Source organism: Mizuhopecten yessoensis, unplaced genomic scaffold (assembly GCF_002113885.1).
Source record: "Mizuhopecten yessoensis strain PY_sf001 unplaced genomic scaffold, ASM211388v2 scaffold11009, whole genome shotgun sequence".
In the NCBI taxonomy this organism is placed as follows: Eukaryota; Metazoa; Mollusca; class Bivalvia; order Pectinida; family Pectinidae; genus Mizuhopecten; species Mizuhopecten yessoensis.
Genome location: NW_018408833.1, coordinates 96,222 through 117,982, shown reverse-complemented (window position 1 = coordinate 117,982; position 21,761 = coordinate 96,222). Strand labels below are relative to the sequence as shown.

The following is a 21,761-nucleotide window of genomic DNA, read 5'->3' as shown; positions in this document are numbered from 1 at the left end:
TGAATGTGTATATATATATCCATAAACTGATATGTGCTCCTCATTAAAGGGACCCATGAGTTTGTGTGTTCTTTTGTTAGTTTTGTTTTTATTACTGACAATGTTTTTTTCGAAACAAAAAGCATTGTGTATAATTACTGTTTATATATCCTATTATTGACCTTTGGCAACTGAATGCCAAACTTTATAAACAAAAACAAAATTGGGGAAAATATCTCCAGGATATGATAATGTTACTCAACATAATGCCACATGAAAAAGGTTCCAAATTATCTCTGTTTCGGTATTTTCATACCCTGTTAAGTTACCGATTTTCTATATGTACATTCAAAGTGAGGCATATAAGTGTGTATGTAAAATGTTTGTATTAATTTGAATTAAAAGTAATAAATTGTAGTATTAAAAAATAAAATGTTTGTATTAATATGAGTTAAAAGTAATCAAATGTAGTATTAAGAAATGCCGTCTTATCATGCTGTATACATAGATCTGTCAGAATACAAATCGAACGAAAAACCCATTCATTTCAAATTTAAATCCGTAATTAATTCGTGTACATAGTTAATTTGTGAAAGAATAGTACAAATGGTATCATCGGAATTGATAACCCTCAAATTTAAATGATTTCACGGTACGAACAAAGAAAAACACCATAATTTTCCGAAGGCGTACTAAACTGAATAGATAGGACTGTAGATCTCTGGTCACGCGGATTATACAACAGGTCATTTCTGGTCAGATTAAGTGTGAAGGTCGCCTACTTATCTATAGTTGTGATTCACACGCCCTTTCAGCTGACGATGGTAGGTTATACAGCACCAGTTAACCTTAATTTATCCATAGCGGATTCTTTTAGTCACGATGCAACTTTTTGTAACAAAAAAAATATATTAATCATTTGATAGCAGCGCATATCATTATTTTAAAACGATACTCTTTGATGATGGTGTTTGTCTATGATGTAATTATTCTAAAATTTGACAACAAAATACTCATAATGAAAAATGTTTTGTTATAAAAACAAATCAGAAAAAAATGCATGTATGTAGTAAAATTCTACAATTCCTAGGTAATTGAACATGACGGTTGTTACACATGGTATATATACATGTACTGTGATCATGACGGGTGTTACACGATATTATATTTACGGTGAACATGACAAGTGTTAAACGAGAGTACGTCTAATGCGATAATGACGGGTATAACACGTGATTATATCTACTATGAACATCACGCGTAGAGTTTACGTGAGTACTGCATACAAAGAAATGTTCGCCCCATCAAACTTTCGCCCATCGCCAATGCAATCATTTTTCGCCCAGTTTTGTCTTTGACTCCCACGTTAGTGACTATATTTAATATGGTGTTTACCTATTTTTGCTGTAATGGTGAATTCGCCGTCATTACAGAGGGGAAAGAGGCGAAAATCATAATGCAGCGACAAATTTCCAGTATGCAGTATATCCACTCTGATCTAGACTTGTGTTACACCGGCGTAAATCTACTATGAGCTTGAGGGTGTTACACTTGAGTAAATCTACCGGGAGTCTGAGGGTGTTACATCTGAGTAAATCTACTATGAATATCCTGTGCAAATGACGGGTGTTACACCTGAGTAAATCAACTATGTGTATGGGGATGTTACTACTGAGTAAATCTACTGTGAACATGACGGCTGTTACACCTAAATAAATCTACTGTGAACATGCCAGGTGTTACACCTAAGTAAATCTACTATGAGTTTGAGGATGTTACACATGAGTAAATCTACTATGATTATGAGGGTGTTACACCTGAGTAAATTTACTATGAGTATGAGGGTGTTACACCTGTGTAAATCTATTATGAGTATGAGGGTTTTACACCTGGGTAAATTTACTATGAGTATGAGGGTGTTACACCTGAGTTAATCTACAATGAGTATGAGGATGCTACACTTGAGTAAATCTACAATGAGTACAAGGATGTTACACCGGTGTAAATCTACTATGTGTATGAGGGTGTTACACCTGAGTAAATATATTATGAGTATGAGTATGTTACACCTGAGTTAATCTACAATGAGTACAAGGATGTTACACCTGAGTAAATATACTGTGAGTTTGAGGATGTTACACCTGAGTAAATTTACTATGAGTTTGAGGATGTTACACCTGAGTAAATTTACTATGAGTATGAGGGTGTTACACCTGTGTAAATCTATTATGAGTATGAGGGTTTTACACCAGAGTAAATCTACTATGAGTATGAGGGTGTTTCACCTGAGTAAATATACTGTGAACATGACGGGGGTAACACCTAAGTAAATTTACCATGAGTATAAGGGTGTTACACCTGAGTAAATATATTATGAGTATGAGTATGTTACACCTGAGTTAATCTACAATGAGTATGAGGATGCTACACTTGAGTAAATCTACAATGAGTACAAGGATGTTACACCTGAGTAAATATACTGTGAGTTTGAGGATGTTACACCTGAGTAAATCTATTATCTGTATGAGGGTGTTACACCTGAGTAAATCTACTATGAGTATGAGGGTGCTACACCTGAGTTAATCTACAATGTGTATGAGGATGCTACACTTGAGTAAATCTACAATGAGTATAAGGATGTTACACCTGAGTAAATCTATATCTGTATGAGGGTGTTACACCTGTGTAAATCTATTATGAGTATGAGGGTTTTACACCTGGGTAAATTTACTATGAGTATGAGTGTGTTACACCTGTGTAAATCTATTATGAGTATGAGGGTTTTACACCTGAGTAAATCTACTATGTGTATGAGGGTGTTACACATGAGTAAATTTGCTGTGAACATGATGGGTGATACACCTGAGTAAATCTACTATGAGTATGAGGCTGTTACATTTGAGTAAGTTTACTGTGAACATGACGGGTGTAACACCTAAGTAAATTTACCAGGAGTATAAGGGTGTTACACCTTAGAAAATCTACTATGTGTATGAGGGAGTTACACATGAGTAAATTTGCTGTGAACATGATGGGTGCTACACTTGAGTAAATCTACTATGTGTATGATGGTGTTACACATGAGTAAATTTGCTGTGAACATGATGGGTGCTACACCTGAGTAAATCTAATATGAGTATGAGGATGCTACACATGAGTAAATCTACTGTGAACATGACGGGTGTAACACCTAAGTAAATTTACCATGAGTATAAGGGTGTTACACCTGAGTAAATCTACTATGAGTTTGAGGATGTTACACATGAGTAAATCTACTATGTGTTTGAGGATGTTACACCTGAGTAAATATACTGTGTACATGCCAGGTGTTACACCTGAGTAAATCTACTATGAGTTTGAGGATGTTACACATGAGTAAATCTACTATGTGTTTGAGGATGTTACACCTGAGTAAATCTACTATGTGTATGAGGGTGTTACACATGAGTAAATTTGCTGTGAACATGATGGGTGCTACACCTGAGTAAATCTACTATGAGTATGAGGATGCTACACATGAGTAAATCTACTGTGACCATGACGAGTGTTATACATAAGTAAATTTACCATGAGTATAAGGGTGTTACACCTGAGAAAATCTACTATGTGTATGAGGGTGTTACACCTGTGTAAATCTACTATGAGTATGAGGGTGTAACACCTGTGTAAATCTACTATGAATATGAGGGTGTTTCACCTGAGTAAATATACTGTGAACCAGCCAGGTGTATAAGGGTGTTACACCTGAGTAAATCTACTATGTGTATGAGGGTGTTACACCTGTGTAAATCTACTATGAGTATGAGGGTGTTTCACCTGAGTAAATATACTGTGAACATGCCAGGTGTTACACCTGGGTAAATCTACTATGAGTTTGAGGATGTTACACCTGAGTAAATCTACTGCGAACTCGATGGGTGTTACATTTGAGTAAATCTACTGTGAACTCGATGGGTTTTACATTTGAGTAAATTTACTATGAGAATGAGGGTGTTACACCTAAGTAAATCTACTATGAGTATGAGGCTGTTACATTTGAGTAAGTCTACTGTGAACATGACGGGTGTTACATTTGAGTAAATCTACTGTGAACATGACGGGTGTTACATTTGAGTAAATCTACTGTGAACATGACGGGTGTTACATTTGAGTAAATCTACTATGAGTATGAGGGTGGTACATATGGGAAGTATCTTTTAACTGAAAATCCATGTTAGTGATTATAATAATTAATATTTTGTTTATTCTGTTTGAGATTTTTGTTTGCTGTCTCGTCCTATTGTGCTTGTGCACAGCCAGTACGGAAGCGACTGACGTTGCACGTGAGAATCATGAAAGATCGGGACACGGAAGTCAATGTGAGGCATGCCCACATACCTTATCTAACACTGGTAACCACCACTACCATATGAACAACAACGACCGGTTCGTCTGTATACGCAAAGAAGGATCATTCTACACGTGTGATTTTGATGTAGGTCACTGTGTCCAGTTTTTAGGAAAGAGACGTATTTTCCATGGTAGAAACTTCTTGAATGTGAGGCACAAAAGCAGATCGGTAAGATGTCATCAATTGCATTAAATAGTTATGTTATCGATATTTGATGTAGCATGCTATACATGACAGTTCGTTTCGGAAAATTAGTGCCTTACCCATGTTTGTCGTCATGTGTAAACAATGCCGCTTGTATTGTTGATTATAAGCATACTTTCCTGGATTTTTCATGCCATGCGACATATAGTGTGGAGGGAACGCCTTCGTTTATTAGCTCCTGGTTAAGGGCATTGTTTTTAAGCGTTTGTGACGTCGTCCTTTTTATTTTATCTATATATTTTTTTATTCAATCATCTGTATTGTTACGGTGTTGTTTACATATTAATTGGTATTATTGTGGCATATGTAATGTTATATCGAACAGTCGGTCAAAACGCGTCCTGAACGGTTCTGGCCGATGATCAAAGATTTCATCAAATGCACACTGTGGAGACATTCGTCAGAAATAATGTTTTGTTTTGACATTTCATTTTTACAGGATATGTGGGCGTTGGAGGACAGTGTACAATGTAAAAACGATTGTTGTAACGGTGAGTAGAATACCTTGTCGTACGCAATAATTCAATTTTGGCTATTCCCTCATTATTAGAAATGATGTATCGTATGACCTAAAGATATACAACACAAAACGTGATGACGTCGTATACTGTAATGATTGGCAATGTTTGTAATTCTAACCTCTGATTGGTTGGTGTTGCTAGACGATGAAATTAATTTGCAAAATTTTGTGTTTTTGCAAAATCTTTTTGTTTTTATCGGAAGTTTATAAATGAGAATGTTTTGATTTTGTGGATAGTTATATAAAGTGCACACATTTTTTGCGTTGCATAGTTTGTAAAGCATTCTGTATTCCCAATTATTTCTTATAACCACTGATTTTCCAACCATACTATTTAAAATCATATATTGTCCCAACGATTTCATTCACTCCTTTCCCAAATCACGCTATCTAGAGCTATCTACATCCCGGATAATTTCATCTCATCACTCCTTTTCACCATTCGTACTCTCGAAAATCATCTCTTTCCCAAATTGCTTCATTTTATTAATCTATTCCTATATCATACTAAATAAAACACCTCCTTCCCTCATGATTTTATTTTATCACTCCTTTCCCCAATCATATTATCTAAAAACACCTCCTTCCCCGATGATTTTACTTCATCACTACTTTCCTCAATCATACTGTCTTAAACAACCTCCTTCCCCGATGATTTTATTTTATCAATCCTTTCCCCAATCATACTGTCTAAAACCACCTCCTTCCCCGATGATTTTATTTTATCACTCCTTTCCGCAATCATACTTTCCAAAACCACCTCCTTCCCCGATGATTTTATATATCACACCTTTCCACAATAATACAATCTGAAACCACCTCCTTCCCCGATGATTTTACTTTATCAATCCTTTCCACAATTATACTATCTAAAACCACCTCCTTCCCCGATGATTTTATTTTATCACTCCTTTCCTCAATCATACTATATAAAACCACCTCCTTCCATGATGATTTTATTTTATCACTCCTTTCACCTATCATACTATCTAAAACCACCTCCTTCCCCAATGATTTTACTTTATCAATCCTTTCCACAATTATACTATCTAAAACCACCTCCTCCCCCGATGATTTTATTTTACCTCTCCTTTCCACAATCATACAATCTAAAACCACCTCCTTCTCCGATGATTTTATTTTATCACACCTTTCCACAATCATACAATTATAAAACCACCTCCTTCCACTATGATTTTATTACTACTTTCACCTATCATACTATCTAAAACCACATCCTTCCCCAATGATTTTACTTTATCAATCCTTTCCACTATTATACTATCTAAAACCACCTCCTCCCCCGATGATTTTATTTTACCTCTCCTTTCCACAATCATACAATCTAAAACCACCTCCTTCTCCGATGATTTTATTTTATCACACCTTTCCACAATCATACAATCTAAAACCACCTTCTTCCCCGATGATTTTATTTTACCTCTCCTTTCCACAATCATACAATTATAAAACCACCTCCTTCCACTATGATTTTATTACTACTTTCACCTATCATACTATGTAAAACCACCTCCTTCCCCAATGATTTTAATTTATCACTCCTTTCCTCAATCATACTATCTAAAACCACCACCTTCCCCGATGATTTTATATATCACACCTTTCCACAATCATACAATCTGAAACCACCTCCTTCCACGATGATTTTATTACTCCTTTCACCTATCATCCTATCTAAAACCTCCTCCTTCCCCGATGATTTTAGTTTATCACTCCTTTCCTAAATCATACTATATAAAACCACCTCCTTCCACGATGATTTTATTACTCCTTTCACCTATCATACTATCTAAAACCACCTCCTTCCCCGATGATTTTATTTTACCACTCCTTTCCACAATCATACTGTCTAAAACAGCCTCTTTCCCCGATGATTTTAATTTATCACTCCTTTCCCCAATCATACTGTCTAAAACCACCTCCTTCCCCGATGATTTTAATTTATCACTCCTTTTTAATCATACTGTCTTAAACCACCTCCTTCCCCGATGATTTTATTTTACACTCCTTTCCACAATCATACTATATAAAACCACCTCCTTCCACGATGATTTTATTTTATCACTCCTATTCACAATCATACTATCTAAAACCCCCTCCTTCCCCGATGATTTTATTTATCACACCTTTCCACAATCATACAATCTGAAACCACCTCCTTCCACGATGATTTTACTTGATCACTCCTTTCCACAATCATACTATCTAAAACCACTTCCTTCCCAGATGATTTAAATTGATCACTCCTTTTAATCATACTGTCTTAAACCACCTCCTTCCCCGATGATTTTATTTATCACACCTTTCCACAATCATACGATCTAAAACCACCTTCTTCCCCGATGATTTTATTTTATCACTCCTTTCATCAATCATACTATATAAAACCACCTCCTTCCACGATGATTTTACTTGATCACTCCTTTCCACAATCATACTATCTAAAACCACTTCCTTCCCAGATGATTTAAATTGATCACTCCTTTTTAATCATACTGTCTTAAACCCCCTCCTTCCCCGATGATTTTATTTTATCACACCTTTCCACAATCATACAATCTGAAACCACCTCCTTCCACGATGATTTTATTCCTCCTTTCCCCAATCATACTGTCTAAACCCACCTCCTTCCCCGATGATTTTATTTTACACTCCTTTCCACAATCATACTATCTAAAACCACTTCCTTCCCAGATGATTTAAATTGATCACTCCTTTTTAATCATACTGTCTTAAACCGCCTCCTTCCCCGATGATTTTAATTTATCCCTCCTTTCCCCAATCATACTGTCTAAAACCAACTCCTTCCCCGATGATTTTATTTTATCACACCTTTCCACAATCATACAATCTGAAACCACCTCCTTCCACGATGATTTTATTTTATCACTCCTATTCACAATCATACTATCTAAAACCCCCTCCTTCCCCGATGATTTTATTTTACACTCCTTTCCACAATCATACTATATAAAACCACCTCCTTCCACGATGATTTTATTACTCCTTTCCCCAATCATACTGTCTAAAACCAACTCCTTCCCCGATGATTTTATTTTATCACACCTTTCCACAATCATACAATCTGAAACCACCTCCTTCCACGATGATTTTATTTTATCACTCCTATTCACAATCATACTATCTAAAACCCCCTCCTTCCCCGATGATTTTATTTTACCTCTCCTTTCCACAATCATACTGTCTAAAACACCCTCTTTTCCCGATGATTATAATTTATCACTCCTTTCCCCAATCATACTGTCTAAAACCAACTCCTTCCCCGATGATTTTATTTTATCACTCCTTTCATCAATCATACTATATAAAACCACCTCCTTCCACGATGATTTTATTACTCCTTTCCCCAATCATACTGTCTAAAACCACCTCCTTCCCCGATGATTTTATTTTATCACTCCTTTCCTCAATCATACTATCTAAAACCACCTCCTTCCCCGATGATTTTACTTTATCACTCCTTTCCACAATCATACTATCTAAAACCACCTCCTTCCCCGATGATTTTTTTTATCACTCCTTTCCACAATCATACTATCTAAAACCACCTCCTTTCCCGATGATTTTAATTTATTACTCCTTTCCACAATCATACTGTCTAAAACCACCTCCTTCCCCGATGATTTTATTTTATCACTCCTTTCCACAATCATAATATCTGAAACCACCTCCTTCCCCGATGATTTTATTTTATCACTCCTTTCCCCAATCATACTATCTAAAACCACCTCCTTCCCCTATGATTTTAATTTATCACTCCTTTTTAATCATACTATCTAAAACCACCTCCTTCCCCGATGATTTTATTTTACACTCCTTTCCACAATCATACTATATAAAACCACCTCCTTCCCCGATGATTTTACTTTATCACTACTTTCCCAAATCATACTGTCTAAAACAACCTCCTCCCCCGATGATTTTATTTTATCACTCCTTTCCTCAATCATACTATCTAAAACCACCTCCTTCCCAGATGATTTTAATTTATCACACCTTTTTAATCATACTGTCTTAAACCACCTCCTTCCCCGATGATTTTACTTTATAACTACTTTCCTCAATCATACCGTCTAAAACAACCTCCTTCGCCGTTGATTTTATTTTATCACTACTTTCCTCAATAATACTGTCTAAAACAACCTCATTCCCCGATGATTTTAATTTATCACTCCTTTCCCCAATCATACTATCTAAAACCACCTCCTTCCCAGATGATTTTAATTCGTCACTCCTTTTTAATCATACTATCTAAAACCACCTCCTTCCACGATGATTTTATTTTATCACTCCTTTCCACAATCATACTATCTAAAACCACCTCCTTCCCAGATGATTTAAATTGATCACTCCTTTTTAATCATACTGTCTTAAACCACCTCCTTCCCCGATGATTTTAATTTATCACTCCTTTCCACGATCATACTATCTAAAACCACCTCCTTCCCCGATGATTTTATTTTAACACTCCTTTCCACAATCATACTATCTAAAACCACCTCTTTCCCCGATGATTTTATTTTAACACTCCTTTCCACAATCATACAATCTAAAACCACCTCCTTCTCCGATGATTTTATTTTATCACTCCTTTCCCCAATCATACTATCATCTAAAACCACCTCCTTCCCCGATGATTTTAATTCATCACTCCCTTCCACAATCATACTATCTAAAACCACCTCCTTCCCCGATGCTTTTATTTTATCACTCCTTTCCACAATCATGCTATCTAAAACCACCTCCTTCCCCAATGATTTTAATTTATCACTCCTTTCCACAATCATACTATCTAAAACCACCTCCTTCCCCGATGCTTTTATTTTATCACTCCTTTCCACAATTGATTTTATTTTATCACTCCTTTCCACAATCATACTATATAAAACCACCTCCTTCCCCGATGATTTTATTTTACACTCCTTTCCCCTATCATACTATCTAAAACATTCTCTATTGCCAGTGATTAAATCGTATCACTCAATTCCTCTATCGGTATGATTTCATTGTAAAAAAAACAGTCTACCCAAATATTTTATCTATAATTTAATATATATGCCGCTATGACAAAGCAAATTTCAGGTATTTTCCTGACTAGTCGTCAGTCAGACGTTGCAGATTATCAAAGCCTGATAATGGTTCAACAAAATGCATCCCCAACAAAAATTTAGTGTTTTATTTGAATTAATGACATAATTTTCTCACTGCTTTGAAGCATGAAAATACGTAATTGCGTTGCAGCCACTCTCAATCAAGCCTCTGCCTCAGTGCCCCCAAGCCTGCCGACCACATCAATAGTGACCAGCACTGCACCTCCAGGTAAGTCATGTTATACGTCTATAACGTCCACAGCTCATTTTACCAGACCCATCATACCTGTGATTATAACATCTCCTCCTCCAGGTAAGTGTTATGAAACATCTATATATACAACAGCTCATTTTACCAGACCCATCATACCTGTGATTATAACACCTTCACCTCCAGGTAAGTCTTTATATATACAACAGCTCATTTTTGCCGACCTAGCACACCAATAATTATCATTCCACCTCCATATTATTCATATAAAATGTTTGTAAAGAAAGGCTCACCACAAGACCCGCCACAGGTTATCCAAAATAGATGGGTATTTATGCGTAGTCTACTTCTACAAGACCCAACACTTCTATATAACTACTACAATGCCTTCATGTTAGTCACTTCAATCCTTAATAGATAGCACATCCCACTCCCGTCCCAACATTCTAGAGGTCTACTAGATCCCTGATAACTCCGGTGCTTCGTGGAATGTGACAAAAGTATATTGCTACTATAGTACCCACCACCAAATATATAACCACTCCCGCGGTAACTACAGCTCCTATATGATGACTACTAATTCAAGAGCGATCTGCTATACCACACTATTGTAAGTTACAAAATGAATCACTCATCTGTAATGATTTCTCTACTGTCCATAAGCCCACAACCCTACGTGCTACTAGCATGGTCAATTTAAGCGTGATACCAGACGTTTTCGCTATGATTACTCTTTAGTTGTCAGTGTCATACATTATTTTAAGTTGAAAATTTGACAGATTTTGTTTATGATATGACTAATTACAATCATATAACAATCGTAAAACTAAATTCATGATTCATTGGTTGACAATCGACGGAGAATGCTAACTAAATATATAAGGTAATTCTTGTACATTGTAACGAATTGTTGTTATTTATGCATGATCCGTATATCAGGGTGAAATTGAAACGTATATAACAAATGCCTCATCGACCTTTTTCAACTTTCCTTGATTGAAATGTAACTCATACAGAATTATTCTCCATTAGAATATCATTAGTCAGGTTGAAAACCAGTCAACCAATAACTGTGAGGCTACATAAATATCTACTTGATAAGCTTCCATCCATACAGATGGACACAGTCAACATCTGCTTTTTGTGTTTTCAAATTGGGTTGTGCCACATTTGGTCCAGAAAAAGCTTGATCTTTTCCTGGAGATATTCATAATGTCTTTCCTATAAATTAGGTTTTCATTTTTTTTTTATATCTTTATATTACTTATCTATAATCCGACTGGGGGTTTCAATTCGACGCTGTTATATTTTTGCTTGATCTATTTATCATTTACATCGAAGGTAATACAAACCTCTAGAATGATATCGCATGTTTGTTTTAAACAGAAATTCTTAAGGTGCGTCTGGTTGACGGCCTGAGTGCCTTGGAGGGTCGAGTGGAAGTATACCATAATGGTCAGTGGGGCACGGTATGTGACGATAGCTGGGACGACAACGACGCTAGGGTGGTATGTCGTATGCTGGGATACTCTGGGTGAGAAACCTTACACATGCTTTCCTTCTTCTACAGATATTAACATACATAAACACTTAAAAACTATATGTCCTCAAAATTCCAGGGATTTTGCTCACTTACGTTTTCTGCACCCCTGGAATATGTCATGACAAAATCCCAGGCACTCGATTAGTTTTTTCATTGGGTTCAGATAAAGAAAAACTGACCAATCGCTACGCTAATACCAGTATTTAGAAGATAATAGAGGAGCGACGCCTACCTTCAAAGCCGGGCAATTTTGCGATACGCTGCCGCATGATTATTTGATGCCTTCGATTTCATCATGACGTATTCCAGGTGTGCAGAGAACGTAAGACAACGTTACCCCTAGAATGTATTGTAATTGTGGGTGATTAATTCCTAAATGCACATGACAACATGAATGACGTTATGTATATGTAACCTTATAGAATGTCTTGCGGAAGCTTTAGCATAGTCAATCGCATGGTTTAATGTTATAAAATATAACTCATACAATGCCTTAGAGATTTAGCTTTGAAATAAAGGGAGTTATCATGTTTTAACAAATGTGTGGTTTTTGTTTTTGGTTATTATAATTAAGGTGAATTCTTTCGAATTGTATTCTTTTTTTAAACGAAACTTATCATTGTTCAATAAACGCGAGTTATTTGGTTTTATACATTACGTTTTTTCATGAATACTTTGAAGACAAAAAAACCGGGAGATATCTTATCCACGCACATTGTTTAAATGGGGAAAAAAAAGTGTTTGTATATCATTTAATGATTAATAAAATATTTAGAATGAAATAGTAAACTAAGGGTGTCATACAAACACATATATGAACCACATTATAACAACGATTCATACAATAAACTACAATTATATGTCTTTTGTATTCCCTCTTTGAGAGTTCATAAAGTGATCTACCTGTGTGTGTAATGTTCATTGTTTAAGCGCTATCTTAAATGCAGGTTTAGTGAACTTGAAAACAACTACAATGGGCCGTTAAAAAGTTATTCCGAAATGCATGCAATCTCGCCATATAATTTTATTCGCGCGGAATCTTATGTATATTACTATTGGATTAACTGTGTAAGTTATAAAGGCTTTTACTAAAAATGTTTGTATTCAGGTGCAAACATGTGATTTATTACATGAAGGCATTGTTTTCAGTTGCATTTCAAAATTGTTTATAATAATAACCTACAATGCATCGTTTGTGTTGTAGCGTACATGCCACCCACACGTCCAAGGCTAGATATGGCAGCGGTCACGGCCCTATCTGGCTGGACGAGACCCAGTGTAGTGGAACAGAGACAAACCTCGGTCAATGTAACTTTGTTCCATATGGTCACGGAGACTGTGATCACACGGAGGACGCTGGGGTCGTATGTCAAGGTCAGTGTTGTATGTATACAGCTAAATAATGATAGATTTATTGCGTATGTGACTTTAAATGATTTGAAAAATGTCCGGTTAAATCACATTTCGAAGCCAACATTCATGTTTTAAGTTTCTGTCATTATACTAGGTACATGTAGGATCATAACCTTATTATTTGATTGACTCAGATGCTGCATTGCAAATACTGTCTAACAATTTTGCTACTTCTTGCCGTCAGGAACATGACTGTTATGACGTCAATAACATGTCCGTTGTTATTTTTGTTTGGTATTCGTGTAGGTAATTTAACGTATAAAAACCTTTTTGTAGTATAACTTACAAATAAACTGTTTCTGATCTGCTGAAAGACCCCCATCATGATTTATTATGATTTAAAAAGGATTTCAAAAATTCAAATATAATCACATGATAAATATCTAATTCATTTCTAAGTTATATTTTAAAACAATTATGGACTTTTCACTTGGTGATTATACTGTAATATTGACCGAAAGAATACGTTATTGACCGAGGCTTTCACCTTGGTCTAAAAAAATAAATCTTTTGTTAATATCATGTTTATCCACCAAGTAAAACATCCGTAGTTGTATGATATAATATCCTGTATTGTTATCACAAGGATCCCATATTTTATTGTTTAACTAACAGGTTTACAGCATAACTATTATAAACGAATAGCATTACATAATATGTTATCATGTTGATATGTTTTCGATGGTATCGTCATTTATAATGAAATAGCTATGCTGTTTAATTCTATGAAATGTTGTTTATTTATCTATATTTCTGTTGATACGTTGGGATTCATTAATGTAATTATTTGTCCACCTTATAACGGTTTTTATTTATTCCATAGCAGCGGTTACTACGACGACGACGACGACGACGACACCGACGTCGGTTTCCCATGGTATATCATTTAAAATCTTCATCATGTGAAACACAGTACCAATATCATCGTTATCTAAATACCATATGTTATATTCATAGATACTTCAGCATATGTTGGAGTAGCTCAGTAAAAATGTATTTGTAAAATAGGCACCTATTCCTTTAGGAATCTCTGCTTTATTGTCGGTAAATAGGAGAACCATGTGCAAGCCGTTCTAGCTATTTAAAGCTGTCTTTCAATTCAGATTTTCCAGCTTTTGAACAAAAATAAAATCAAACGCATTTTACCTGTCATTGCTTATCCTAGTCATTCAAGGGACAAACAAGCTTATCTAATAGATATCCTATAAGATGTACCCCCTCTCTATCTCCGACTGGTTAAAATTAGCTTGAATAACAATTATATCATAAACGAAGTATGGGTACTTTATCTGCTTTCAGCCCATCGATTTTCGGATTTTCTCCTGTTCAAACGATATGTCAATATTTTGCCAATAAAATTTGTTACAGCTGAGATTGGATGTTTCTCAAATTTTACATAAACTATGTGTCATGTAGGCTAATTTCTCTTTGCTTAAACAATATATAATGGATTAGAAGCATTTTGTGTCTAAAATTACATTGTATATGCTGTACTACACCTTTTTCTACAGAATCAAGAACAGGTTTTGTGCCTCAACGCCCTACATCGCCATGAAGATCCAGATTTGACCAAGGTCGCTCCCTTTTCAGATAAAGCTGTTAATCATTAGAGCGAGAGTGATCAGACCATGTTGATCTAATAAGACACAAAGGGACATCGAACCACCACTCATCCCGAGTATGGATAGGTGCAGCACGCGCACTCCAAAATAGTTACCCTTTCTAGATGGTCAAGAGAATTGAGACATACAACGAGATTGCAAACCTTCAACGCCAAGCAATCAACGACTCTGTTCAAAGCAGTGATGTAGGATAGACTCTTGGTTGGCTATCCTGAAGCAGACACTTGAGACTGGTCCCCTCAAAATCGTATACACATGCTGCTTTAAACCTACTTTATGGTTTCAGGTGGTGTCTTATCATTTCAGGAAGTTTCTTTTCTTTACAGTTCGTTTTTGTTGATATTTCAGGTAGTTTCTTTTCATTTTGGGCAGTTGCCTTTCTTTTCAGACAGTCTCTTCTTTTTGCAGGTAGTTATTTTCATATCAGATTTTGTTACTTTCCATAGAATTGTTTTTAACTTGCAGATGTTTTCTCATTTCCCGGATTTGTTCAACGCATTTTCAGATTTTACATTTTCAAGTTATTTCTTTTATTGATAAAATACCTGTCTTCAATAGCTGTACTATCATTTTTCTGCATGTGACTTATTTGCTTTTTTCCAGTGCTAAATACATAATTATTAAATAACTGCAGAAAAGTTAAAAATGTTCTTTGAAAACCTGTGCATATTTTTTCTCTCTTGTTTCGTAAATTATGCTATTAACAGCGACGTTTATTTTCTAATTTTGAGTATTAAAATTATTCTACAGTACATGACGACAAAGTTGTATGCAGTTGGCGAATGAAATAAACCAAATTTATCAAAAGTTTTCTCAAAAACATGTTGTGTAACACACAGATAAACATTAGATAGGGACAAAAGCAGCTAGTTTGAAACTTGATATGATCTACCAGGCATTTTATCATAAAACAATGCCTAGTGTGCAAGTTAAATATATAAACATCCCAGCTGTTAATAGACTCTACCGGTCAGTAACCTATAGCCCGTTAGGTATTGACGAAGCATTTGGACAGGCACATCCAACAGCCATATGGTAGCCTTCTTTTCGTTTTGTTATTTTCGTAAAATATTTTCTGGATTTTTTTAATTTCAAAATTTGGAAACCTTGAACAAGCGATAAGGATTTAAGTATAGGTTGAAAGTAATTTAGACTTTTCGTAGATTGTTTGATAAAGCAAAACATTGTTAATTTATTTATCAACATCTTAATTTTAAATCAACTATTATAATTTACATTTACGAGCATATGTCTCGATCCATTTTTATTTTTATTCTATTTTTTTTTATTTCATTTTGCTGCTAATGTTGTTGAAACTATTAATCCTACACTCCGTGTTAATAAATCGTTAATGAATTTGCAAGATAATACCATTTTCCTCCAAGGATCTTTGAAGGTGCGTCTGGTGGACGGGCCGAGTGCCCGGGAGGGTCGGGTGGAGGTCCTACACAATGGCGTTTGGGGAACTGTATGTGACGATAACTGGTCCGATGCTGACGCGAAAGTCGTCTGCCGCATGCTTGGTTACAGCACGTGAGCTCATATTATCTTTATTTTTTTAAACTTTATTTTCACTGATGATTCGTGTGCGTATACTTTTGTGTAATCATATAACGTCTCAATGTGGTTTGCCTTGCTGGTAGACCTGTAATCCATGAGGATGGTTGTATCTTTGCAAGTCGAATATATCCTATCAAGGTTTTATGAGAAATCCATGTTTTGATTAGTTATGTTTTGTACCAAAGATATAAATGTATACCATACATTTGCCTTAAACTGTCAACAACCGATCATCTCACTTAAACATCCTGATGAGATAACAATTGACCACTTTCTTGTCCATCATCAATTTTCGTTTCTCGGTGATGTCATTACGGCTGGCATTTTTTTTTTTTATAAAGACGAGCTTTGAAGTGTGTTTTTACTTCAAACCCAAAATATCAAGAATTGCATTCATTTACTGAATTTCAAAGTTGATACCGATACTGCCTAGGACAATGCGAGGAAATGTGTGATTGGGAAGAATGCCCGACGAATACCATGTCTGAGTTGTTTTAATCTATTTTGCATCTTGAAGATTCGCATATCTAGGTTGAGCAATATAAGGAATGTCTGTATCTTAAGGATATCCGTGACACTGTCTAAACTGTAATTAGAATTGGAAACTGTTCAATTCGGCATTATTAAAGACTTTAGAAATCAGGTGGGCTAGACCGGGACTCGAACCATGGACCTTAGAGTGATTTAAAGTCGCTCTTACTGACTGAGCTACCTGTTTAACTTCAGTGTTTTGGTCAAACTATGCTGTGTAGTTATATCCCAAACGAGATTAGGGGGGACGTGTCTATAGAGACGGTGCAGTGGGACAGGAATCATTAAACCTACTATGACATGTACATAATGGTTGTTGATGTTATGGTATATTTTAACGTCCTGTATTGACGCCGTTGTAGGTGTTTTCCTTGTGCATTGACGTTGTGATATATTTTGTGTTTTTGTATCAATGTTGTGATATGTTTTATCCTTGTTTATTGATGTTGTGTTGTAGTGTATTCAAAATATGGTATATTATCTTCCATACTGCAGCTTTTGTGGTAAGTAGCTTTTACCAGTGCAGTGATGGTTGAAAACAGCAGTGTATTTCTGACATTAAAGAGAAGGTTGTCCATGTAGGGTACTTTGTTAATTAACGTATCCGTTTGTTACCCGGTATTTGTAGCAACCTTGCCACCCACACGTCAAAGGCGAGATATGGCAGCGGTCACGGCCCTATCTGGCTGGACGAGACCCAGTGTAGTGGGACAGAGACCAATCTCGGTCAATGTAACTCTGTTCCATATGGCCATGGAGACTGTGATCACACGGAGGACGCTGGGGTCATATGTCAAGGTCAGAACCTCTTTCCTTTCTTACTTATCTATCTTTTAATCGTGGAATGCCTGGTGTTAATTTTACCAGATTTACAACGGGTTATTATACTTATCGTACATCATAACAATGTTTTGATTAATCTAATAGATGTTCATGGCCATCTCGAAAGCAAGTCTGCAATTTGCATTAAGGGCTATTATCTGTTACATATGTTAAATAAATACTGGTTTCAAGCAATGGGATATATCATACACAGATAATTATATAAAAAAAAAAAAAAAAAAAAAAAAAAAAAACTTCCAACACCAACTAGTGAAGAAGAAGTCGGCAATTGAGTAATATATTATTGATAGCGTGAACAATAAGAAAATGTAGTAAAACTTAAGATACATTAATCCTAATTTATACTCTGTCTATTAAGGAACCTGAAATATGTGATATTGACTTAATTATGGTTAAACAAATTTGTATGTTTTGAGAAAGTTTCGGCAGACAAGATAAAATTTGCATTTTCTAACTCGAACATTATATTTTTATTAGATTTAACGTCATCCACAGCCAAAACATCAACAGTATCATCAACAACAACAACAACAACAGCTTCGACAACAACATCAACTATGACGACGACAGCAACAACATCAACAACAATAACACCAACAAAGTCAGCAACAGCCGCAAAAACAAGTGAGAATTTTATTAAAAGGTCTTGTAGAAGGAATGCTAAAAAAACACTAAAAACTGCCAATAAAAAGCTCCTTTTTCAGCAGTTAATGAATACAAAGTTTAACCAGTACCAGTTTGATTGGAGGTGAAGGGTTGGAATGTAGTTAAAACATATATATTTATTCTGAAGTATCACAAATGTCCAAGTGCATAATTATTATTACAGTTTTAACTTTAATTATTGCCAAAACTGGTGTTATGTTAGGTGCTTGTATATAAAATGATTGTCGTTATTTACTTACAGGTAGGCACTGGATCGCTTTGGGTGGAGCAGGTACGTAGCAATATAAATAACGTTACTTACTCAGAGCAGGTACATTTCAATGTTAACCAATACGAGCTGGTACGTAGCGATAGTAATTACTAAGAACAAATACATATCAATATTCACCAATACGAGCTGGTACGTAGCAATAGTAATTACTAAGAACAAATACATATCAATATTCACCAATACGAGCTGGTACGTAGCAATAGTATTTACTAAGAACATATACATATCGATAGTAACCAATACGAGCTGGTACGTAGCGATAGTAATTACTGAGAACAAATACATATCGATATTAACCAATAAGAGCTGGTACGTAGCGATAGTTATTACTTGGAACATATACATATCGATATTAACCAGTGAGAGCTGATACGCAGCGAAAGTATTTACTAAGAACAAAAGCATATCGATAGTAACCAATAAGAGCTGGTACGTAGCAATAGTATTTACTAAGAACATATACATATCGATAGTAACCAATACGAGCTGGTACGTAGCGATAGTAATTACTAAGAACAAAACCATATCGATAGTAACCAATAAGAGCTGGTACGTAGCGATAGTTATTACTTGGAACATATACATATCGATATTAATCAGTGAGAGCTGATACGCAGCGAAAGTATTTACTAAGAACAAAACCATATCGATAGTAACCAATAAGAGCTGGTACGTAGCGATAGTAATTACTTAGAACATATACATATCGATATTACCCAATACGAGCTGGTACGTAGCGATAGTAATTACTGAGAACAAATACATATCGATATTAACCAATCCGAGCTGGTACGTAGCGATAGTAATTACTGAGAACAAATACATATCGATATTAACAAATACGAGCTGGTACGTAGCGATAGTAACTACTAAGAACAAAACCATATCGATATTAACCAATAAGAGCTGGTACGTAGCGATAGTTATTACTTGGAACATATACATATCGATTTTAACCAGTGAGAGCTGATACGCAGCGAAAGTATTTACCAAGAACAAAAGCATATCGATAGTAACCAATGAGAGCTGGTACGTAGCGATAGTAATTACTAAGAACAAATGCATATCGATAGTAACCAATGAGAGCGGGTACGTAGCGATAGTAGTTACTAAGAACAAATACTTATCTATATTAACCAATACGAGCTGGAACGTAGCGATAGTTATTACTAAGAGTTGGTACGTCTAGATAGTTATTACTAAGAGTTAGTACGTATAGATACTTATTACTAAGACTTAGTACGTATAGATAGTTTTTACTAAGAGTTAGTACGTATAGATACTTATTACTAAGACTTAGTACGTATAGATAGTTATTATTAAGAGTTAGTACGTATAGATACTTATTACTAAGACTTAGTACGTATAGATAGTTATTATTAAGAGTTAGTACGTATAGATAGTTATTATTAAGAGTTGATACGCATAGATAGGTATTACTAAGTGTTGGTACGCATAGATAGGGATTACTGAGAGCTGGTACGTATAGATAGTTTTTACTAAGAGTTAGTACGTATAGATACTTATTACTAAGACTTAGTACGTATAGATAGTTATTATTAAGAGTTGATACGCATAGATAGGCATTACTAAGTGTTGGTACGTATAGATAGTTATTACTCAGCGTTGGTACGCATAGATAGGGATTACTGAGAGCTGGTACGTATAGATAGGCATTAGTAAGTGTTGGTACGTATAGATAGTTATTACTCAGCGTTGGTACGCATAGATAGGGATTACTGAGAGCTGGTACGTATAGATAGTTATTATTAAGAGTTAGTACGTATTGATAGGTATTACTAATCGGTGGTACGTATGGATAGTTATTACTAAGAATTAGTACGTATAGATAGTTATTATTAAGAGTTAGTACGTATAGATACTTATTACTAAGACTTAGTACGTATAGATAGTTATTATTAAGAGTTGATACGCATAGATAGGCATTACTAAGAGTTAGTACGTATTGATAGGTATTACTAATCGGTGGTACGTATGGATAGTTATTACTAAGAATTAGTACGTATAGATAGTTTTTACTAAGAGTTAGTACGTATAGATACTTATTACTAAGACTTAGTACGTATAGATAGTTATTATTAAGAGTTGATACGCATAGATAGGCATTACTAAGAGTTAGTACGTATAGATAGTTATTATTAAGAGTTGATACGCATAGATAGGCATTACTAAGAGTTAGTACGTATTGATAGGTATTACTAAGAGTTGGTATGTATAGATAGGCTTTACTAAGTGTTGGTACGTATAGATAGTTTTTACTAAGAGTTAGTACGTATAGATAGTTATTACTAAGCGATAGTAATTACTTAGAACATATACATATCGATATTAACCAATAAGAGCTGGAACGTAGCGATAGTAATAACTTAGAACATATACATATCGATAGTAACCAATAAGAGCTGGTACGTAGCGATAGTAATTACTAAGAGTATATACATATCGATAGTAACCAATACGAGCTGGTACGTAGCGATAGTAATTACTAAGAGCAGGAACGTATAGATAGTTATTAATAAGAGTTTGTACGCATAGATAGGTATTACTAAGAGTTGGTACGTATAGATAGTTATTACTAAGAGTTAGTACGTATAGATAGTTATTACTAAGAGTTGATAAGTATAGATAATTAGTACTAATAACAGGTATGTATAGATAGTTATTACTAAGAGTTAGTACGTATAGATAGTTATTGCTAAGAGTTAGTACGTATAGATAGTTATTACTAAGAGTTGATAAGTATAGATAATTATTACTAATAACAGGTATGTATAGATAGTTATTACTAAGAGTTAGTACGTATAGATAGTTATTACTAAGAGTTGATAAGTATAGATAATTATTACTAATAACAG

At 35.1% G+C, this 21,761-nt stretch overlaps 1 protein-coding gene across 1 annotated transcript in view; it reads left to right on the top strand.

Annotated features, from left to right (window-relative positions):
• Positions 1-784: 784 nt before the first annotated feature.
• LOC110464533 (neurotrypsin-like) overlaps positions 785-21,761 on the top strand; it is a 25,091-nt gene continuing 4,114 nt past the window's right edge. The window contains exons 1-11 of the mRNA XM_021519786.1: positions 785-803; positions 4,235-4,537; positions 5,013-5,064; positions 10,377-10,454; positions 11,823-11,970; positions 13,184-13,353; positions 14,216-14,269; positions 16,400-16,547; positions 17,734-17,903; positions 18,426-18,572; positions 18,856-18,885. Coding sequence (XP_021375461.1) covers positions 801-803; positions 4,235-4,537; positions 5,013-5,064; positions 10,377-10,454; positions 11,823-11,970; positions 13,184-13,353; positions 14,216-14,269; positions 16,400-16,547; positions 17,734-17,903; positions 18,426-18,572; positions 18,856-18,885 — 1,303 coding nt within the window. The 5' untranslated portion in view covers positions 785-800. The remainder of the gene's footprint in view (positions 804-4,234; positions 4,538-5,012; positions 5,065-10,376; positions 10,455-11,822; positions 11,971-13,183; positions 13,354-14,215; positions 14,270-16,399; positions 16,548-17,733; positions 17,904-18,425; positions 18,573-18,855; positions 18,886-21,761) is intronic.